Genomic DNA, 7,500 nt, shown 5'->3' with positions numbered 1-7,500 from the left:
ACAAGATCAGACAAACATCTTGACTCACTCAGTACGGCCAGTCCTCTCTTCTGCTCTACACAGACCCCTCGGATGTCCAGTGGGTGTCTCAATGACCCAACCTTTAGCTTCCGTCGTCAGAATTGTGGTATTCTTTGTCAACATTCACGTCTTCAGTATAAGAGCCTTCCGCTTGCAATATTTTGATGATGGTAATTGGGGTGAAACGCTGTTAACGTCGTCTCTTTCGCCGTTCGTATGGAAAGAGTTAACCTGTTACTGAAGAACGCGCCCAATTTCACTTCCTGCTTTAACCCTTTCACCGCCAAGTTCGCATTTATGCACATGCGTGGTAGAGGACCCATGTCACTGAAAGGTGACCATTCATTGGTTTTGTTATCCATGAACCTACTGCTCTTAATGTTCGGTGGTAGAATAGGCTATATTTTCTAGACATTGCAGGGGGAAGGAATCCCCAGCTATTCTTAGTCACTGTCTTTTCTGTGTTTATACCACAAGGGAATTTTATACTCTGAATTGACTGGCCGTGAAAGGGTTAAGAAAAAAAAAACGAAAACAAAATGTGTATGCTAGTTGTGTGCGACCATGATCATCAGAACAGCAGAGGAGGCAACTGCTGTCCCCACTTTCCGAGCTAGATTTCGATTCTGTGGGAAGAAAACTTTTAACTACAACATGCACGTTTTGCATGTCTGTCTGTACCATGGAATATACTTGTCTCATCCTATTCCACCAGTGAAGCCTATTGCCCCACGCGGCCTTACAGAAATATCCACGTGTTACGTGTGTGTGTGTGTGTGTGTGTGAAGAGGGGGTGTGTGGGGGTTGTTTGTCTTGTCCCACCAATGTAAAGCCCTTCACGGCTATAAAAAGAAAAAAAGAGTACATATGCACGTGTGTGTGTGTGTGTGTGTGTGTGTGTGTGTGTGCGTGTGCATACGTACCTCTTCCAGACCCACCAGTATATAGCTCCTCACGGCCTTAAGGAATATACACAAGTACATGTGTGTATGTCTGTACCTGTGTAATGTGTATTGAGCTAAGTCATGTGGAGTGATGGCCTAGAGGTAACGTCGTCCGCTTAGGAAGCGAGAGAATCTGACCGCGCTGGTTCCAATCACAGCTCAGCCGCCGATATTTTCTCCTCCTCCTCCACTAGACCTTGAGTGGTGGTCTGGACGCTAGTCATTCGGGTGAGACGATAAACTGAGGTCCCGTGTGCAGCATGCACTTAGCGCACGTAAAAGAACCCACGGCAACAAAAGGGTTGTTCCTGGCAAAATTCTGTAGAAAAAATCCACTTCGATAGGAAAAACAAATGAAACTGCACGCAGGAAAAAATACAAAAAAAATAAAAAAAAAAAAAAAAATGAGTGGCGCTGTAGTGTAGCGACGCGCTCTTTCCCTGGGGAGAGCAGCCCGAATTTCACGCAGAGAAATCTGTTGTGACAAAAAGAGAAATACAATACAATACAATACAATACAATACTTACTCCCAAAAGACCCTATGGACGCACTTGGCAAAAACAACAACAATAGGAAAACACCAAAGTACACAACAATCAGCTACAATGCACTTGGCAAGATAACACAGCACGATATAAGCTCATGCTTATTGTTCCTCAAGTCTTCTTAATTGAACGCTGTATTGCCCCTTGTTTCTTGATATTAAAAATGTTTAAACCAAGACAACACGGGGAAATGAATTAACGCGGTGTTTGAAACCCCTTGAGTGCCAGGGTACGTATTACGTAATGCATAGTGACGTCACTGATGATATCATCATAAAGAAAAAAAGGGAAAGAAATCTGGAAGGCTGAAAAATTCACTCTTTCGATGTGGAGTAGTATTGACAGAATCACAGAAATGTTTGGCTATAGGCTTAAAGCCTTTTGCCCTCATAATCAGTGTCCATTGATGTGCTTTTGGATCACTTGTTGTGAACAGACCCTTGTTTAAATCAGGCATAGTGTATACTACATTTATCTACAGCTCAATAAAGATTTAACTCTGTGGAAAATACATGGTCCTTAAACTTTTTGTCAATGTGATTTTTGAAGGCGTTTACCGATGGTGCATTGATAGTTTCATAGGAAAGGTTATTCCACAGATACGGTTAGTAAAAAACAAAAACAAAAAAACTTGCGGAATTATCTCCAGATCGGGTTGTTTTTGTTTTGTTTTTTTGTTTTTTTGCGGTGTTAATGGCTGACTATTCTGGATATTGATATGATTATGACTTGAAACACCGCATTCCGCTTTTTTCTTCTTCTTACTTCTTTTCTTCTTCTTTTTTCTTCTTCTTCTTTTTTATTTTTTTTTTTCTTTTTTCTTCTTTTTTTCTTCTCTTCTTTTTTTCCTTCTTCTTCTTTTTTTTTCTTCTCTTTTTTCTTCTTTTTTTTCTTCTCTTTCTTTTTTTTTTCTTCTTCATTTTTCTTCCTTTTTTTTCTTCTTCTTTTTTTTCTTCTTTTTTTTTCTTCTTCATTTTTCTTCCTTTTTTTCTTCTTCTTCTTTTTTCTTCTTTTTTTTTCTTCTTCATTTTCTTCTTTTTTTTACTTCTTCATTTTTCTTCTCTTTTTTTCTTCTTTTTTCTTCTTCTTCTTTTTTCTTCTTCTTCTTTTTTTTTCTTCTCTTTTTTCTTCTTCTTTTTTTTCCTTTTTTTTCCTTCTTCTTTCTTCTTTTTCGTCTTTTTTTTTTTTTTTTTAAAGCTTGGCACTGAAGGGGTGTAACTGTTATCTGAACACAAAATGTATCCGTTCTGCCGGAAAAAAACACAAACTCCTCTGACATGAACTGGTAGTTACTAGGAATTGTAGGATAGGGACAAAGCAAGCTTTGAAGCTTATAAGCAGTCCCTTCGTTTTTTCATAACATATTTTGTTCGACACTTTGGTCAAGGTTCGACGCTTCATTTACAGTTTATTTATTCGTTAAACTCTGTAAAAAATGAACTTATGCTGTGTGTAACATAACGAACCGAAACGATATTTTATTTTACCATGGTATTGAAATGAGCAAATACTTCTGTTTTTGTGTGTTTTTCCACCCTGGCCTGGGTGGTTGTGTATGGAAGTGAAGCCCAGTGGAGAAATGCTTACTGAACGATATTGCATGGTGTCCTGTCTTGCCCTGTCCTGTCCTGCCCTGTCCTGCCCTGCTTTGCCTTGCTCTGCCCTGCCCTGCCCTGACCTGCTCTGCCTTGCCCTGCCCTGTCCTGACCTGTCCCTGTCCTGCCTGCCCTGCCCTGCCCTGCCCTGTCCTGACCTGTCCCTGTCCTGCCCTGCCTTGCCCTGTCCTGCCCTGCCCTGTCCTGACCTGTCCCTGCCCTGCCCTGCCCTGTCCTGACCTGTCCCTGTCCTGTCCTGTCTTGTCCCTACAGTGCCTATCCCCGCACGGCCGCAAGGTGATGTCGGGGTCCTGGGACAAGACGTTGATTCTGTGGGACGTGGACACCGGCAAGGCCCTCCATCAGCTCCGTGGGCACTCTGAAGGTCAGTGCCACAGTAGTCTGAAGGTCAGTGCCACAGTAGTCTGAAGGTCGGTGTCTTGGTCGTTTGCAGGTCGGTGAAGGTCAGTGCCACAGTAGTCTGAAGGTTGGTGTCTTAGTAGTTTGAAGGTCTGTGTCTTAGTAGTCTGAAGGTCGGTGAAGGTCAGTGCCACAGTAGTCTGAAGGTCAGTGAAGGTCAGTGCCACAGTAGTCTGAAGGTCGGTTCCACAGTAGTCTGAAGGTCGGTGTCTTAGTAGTCTGAAGGTCGGTGAAGGTCAGTGCCACAGTAGTCTGAAGGTCAGTGCCACAGTAGTCTGAAGGTCGGTTCCACAGTAGTCAGAAGGTCGGTTCCACAGTAGTCTGAAGGTTGGTGAAGGTCAGTGCCACAGTAGTCTGAAGGTCGGTTAAGGTCAGTGCCACAGTAGTCTGAAGGTCGGTTAAGGTCAGTGCCACAGTAGTCTGAAGGTCGGTTAAGGTCAGTGCCACAGTAGTCTGAAGGTTGGTTAAGGGCAGTGCCACAGTAGTCTGAAGGTCGGTTTGGGTCAGTGGTTAAGGTCAGTGCCACAGTAGTCTGAAGGTCGGTTAAGGTCAGTGCCACAGTAGTCTGAAGGTCGGTTAAGGTCAGTGCCACAGTAGTCTGAAGGTCGGTTAAGGTCAGTGCCACAGTAGTCTGAAGGTCGGTTAAGGTCAGTGCCACAGTAGTCTGAAGGTCGGTTAAGGTCAGTGCCACAGTAGTCTGAAGGTCGGTTAAGGTCAGTGGTTAAGGTCAGTGCCACAGTAGTCTGAAGGTCGGTTAAGGTCAGTGCCACAGTAGTCTGAAGGTCGGTTAAGGTCAGTGCCACAGTAGTAGCACCCACCCATTCCACGCCTCCCGATCAGTGTATTCATTTTGTTTTTGTGTTGTTTTTTTAAATTGCCATTCTGTTCTTTTCCATTTATATATTTTATTACATTATTATCTGTTTTTAGCAGCAGCAGCAGCAGCAGTAGTAGTAGTAGAAGTAGAAGTAGTATTGTATTGTATTTTTGACAATATGATTTGATTTGTTCCACCCATCTATCCATCTATTATCAGTCCTTACAGTTGTTTCTTCTAAAATCACTTTGGTCTCGTTCCTACCAACATTTTATAGACTACGTTGATATTGATCTGTATCTCTATCTGTATTTCTTTTTATCACAGCAGATTTCTCTGTGTGAAATTCGGGCTGCTCTCCCCAGGGAGAGCGCGTCGCTATACTACAGCGCCACCCATTTTTTTTTTTGTATTTTTTCCTGCGTGCAGTTTTATTTGTTTTTCCTATCGAAATGGATTTTTCTACAGAATTTTGCCAGGAACAACCTTTTTGTTGCCGTGGGTTCTTTTACGTGCGTTAAGTGCATGCTGCACACGGGACCTCGGTTTATCGTCTCATCCGAATGACTAACGTCCAGACCACCACTCAAGGTCTAGTGGAGGGGGAGAAAATATCGGCGGGTGAGCCGTGATTCGAACCAGCGCGCTCAGATTCTCTCTCGCTTCCTAGGCGGGCGCGTTACCTCCAGGCCATCACTCCACGTTTTTTCTTGTAGTGATACATGGTGTGTGTGTGTGTGTGTGTGTGTGTGTGTGTGTTGGGGCTGGGTGGGTGGAAGGGCTTTGTTTTAGTCTATCAACAGAACTCATCAGGGATTTTTAATTGATTAGAATCAGTCTTTCTTCTTTTATGTGCATGTACCGATAACGAGCCTGATAATGACGCAGATCGAATTCCCACGTGGATTATCATAAACCGAGTGCTTTCTGATTTGGTTTGCCATGGACCCAGCCATCACGGCGGTGCAGTTTGACGAGGCCAAAGCGGTCAGTGGCAGTGCGGACGGAGACGTGAGGGTGTGGGGACTGGACACTGGTCAGTGCCTCCTGCAGCTGACCACGGGGCAGGACGACAATGAAGTGGTCAGTGCAGTACAGTGCAGTACAGTACAGTGCAGTACAGTACAGTACAGTACAGTAGAACGATGCTAATTAATCAGCTGTTGATTAGCGTGTTGGTTTGGTGGTGGTGGTGGTGGTGGTTGCTCTCTTGATTTCTTCTTCTTCTTCTTCTTCTTCTGCGTTCGTGGGCTGCAACTCCCACGTTCACTCGTATGCACACGAGTGGGCTTTTACGTGTATGACCGTTTTTACCCCCGCCATGTAGGCAGCCATACTCCGCTTTCGGGGGTGTGCATGCTGGGTATGTTCTTGTTTCCATAACCCACCGAACGCTGACATGGATTACAGGATCTTTAACGTGCGTATTTGATCTTCTGCTTGCATATACACACGAAGGGGGTTCAGGCACTAGCAGGTCTGCACATATGTTGACCTGGGAGATCGTAAAAATCTCCACCCTTTACCCACCAGGCGCCGTCACCGTGATTCGAACCCGGGACCCTCAGATTGACAGTCCAACGCTTTAACCACTCGGCTGTTGCGCCCGTCCTCTCTTGATTTCGATGTGTACCTATCAGAGTAGTGGATTTCGTTTTTAGATCAATTTGCCAGAGAACAACACTCTCGACGCCGTGGGTTCTGCGAGAGTGAGATTCGAACCCACACCCTCACGGACTCTCTGTATTGACAGCTGAACGTCTTAACCATTCTGCCACCTTCCTCCTAACAATGATTTAAGAAAAAGAAAAAAAATAAAGAATAAAGTAGATAAAGAAATAGATTATAAAAAAAAAGATATTTAAAAAAATTATGGTAATGACGACGATGATGATGACGATGACGATATGATGTAAACCAGCACTGACACAACACCTCTTTCTGTCCATGACCAAGTCCTAGTTTCTCTCTGTCTGTGTCTCTCTCTCATTATTTGCTCCCACAATTATCATTTCTTTGTTGACGGGCGCCATAGCCGAATGGTTAAAGCGTTGGACTTTCGATCTGAGGGTCCCGGGTTCGAATCACAGTGACGGCGCCTAGTGGGTAAAGGGTGGAGATTTTTACGATCTCCCAGGTCAACATATGTGCAGACCTGCCAGTGCCTGAACCCCCTTCGTGTGTATACGCAAGCATAAGATCAAATACGCACGTTAAAGATCCTGTAATCCATGTCAGCGTTCGGTGGGTTATGGAAACAAGAACATACCCAGCATGCACACCCCCGAAAGCGGAGTATGGCTGCCTACATGGCGGGGTAAAAACGGTTATACACGTAAAAAGCCCACTCGCGTATATACGAGTGAACGTGGGAGTTGAAGCCCACGAACGCAGAAGAAGAAGAAGATTTCTTTGTTATGACGTTTTGCAACAAAAAAGTAATGATGTTGACGCATTTAGCCCTGTCGTGTGGACCCTCAGTGCCAGTGACACAGACTAAGTGTGACAGTATCACGTGTCCCCTGTCTCTCCATGTCTCTAGCTCTGTCTCTCTGTTTGTGAATAGCTCTCTGTCTGTCTTTGTTTGCCTGTTTGTGCTAGTGTGTCTGTCTGAATGTCTCTGTCTCTGTCTCTCTCTCTCTCCCCTCTCTCTCTCTCCCCCTCTTTCTGTGTGTGTCTCTCTCTCTCCCTCCCCCACTTTCTCTCCCTCCATCTCTCTCTCCTCTCTCCCTCTCTCTCTCCCTCCCCCACTTTCTCTCCCTCCATCTCTCTCTCCTCTCTCTCTCTGTTCCCCCCTTTCTCTCCCTCCCTCTCTCTCCCCTCGCTCTCTCTACCACCCCTCTTTCTCCCCACTCTCTCTGTCCCACACCATCCCCCCCCCCAGTCTATCTCACGCCCTCCACCCCCCCCCCTGCCCCCCTCCCCACCCCCCACCCCACCCTCTCTCTCTCTTTCCTCTCTCCCACAGTACCACCTTTCATTCTCCACAGACTCCTCCCTCCCCCTTCCCCCTTCTCTTCATCCTGTTCCCACCCACCCACCCACCCACCACCACCCCTCCACCCCAACACCACCACCACCACCACCACCACCACCTTCTCCACCACCACACCCTCTCCTGCCAGCTCTTTCGCAACAAAGTCTCTTTCTTCTCTTT

At 45.5% G+C, this 7,500-nt stretch overlaps 1 protein-coding gene across 1 annotated transcript in view; it reads left to right on the top strand.

The window, feature by feature from the left end:
- The window catches only part of LOC143296232 (uncharacterized), a 98,918-nt gene that overhangs the window by 13,531 nt on the left and 77,887 nt on the right, over positions 1-7,500 (top strand). The window contains exons 8-9 of the mRNA XM_076608061.1: positions 3,380-3,491; positions 5,296-5,426. Coding sequence (XP_076464176.1) covers positions 3,380-3,491; positions 5,296-5,426 — 243 coding nt within the window. The remainder of the gene's footprint in view (positions 1-3,379; positions 3,492-5,295; positions 5,427-7,500) is intronic.

The sequence above is a fragment of the Babylonia areolata genome, chromosome 21, assembly GCF_041734735.1.
Source record: "Babylonia areolata isolate BAREFJ2019XMU chromosome 21, ASM4173473v1, whole genome shotgun sequence".
Classification (NCBI taxonomy): domain Eukaryota; kingdom Metazoa; phylum Mollusca; class Gastropoda; order Neogastropoda; family Buccinidae; genus Babylonia; species Babylonia areolata.
The sequence above is the reverse complement of the archived record's forward strand: the minus strand, read 5'-3'. Positions and strand labels throughout refer to the sequence as shown.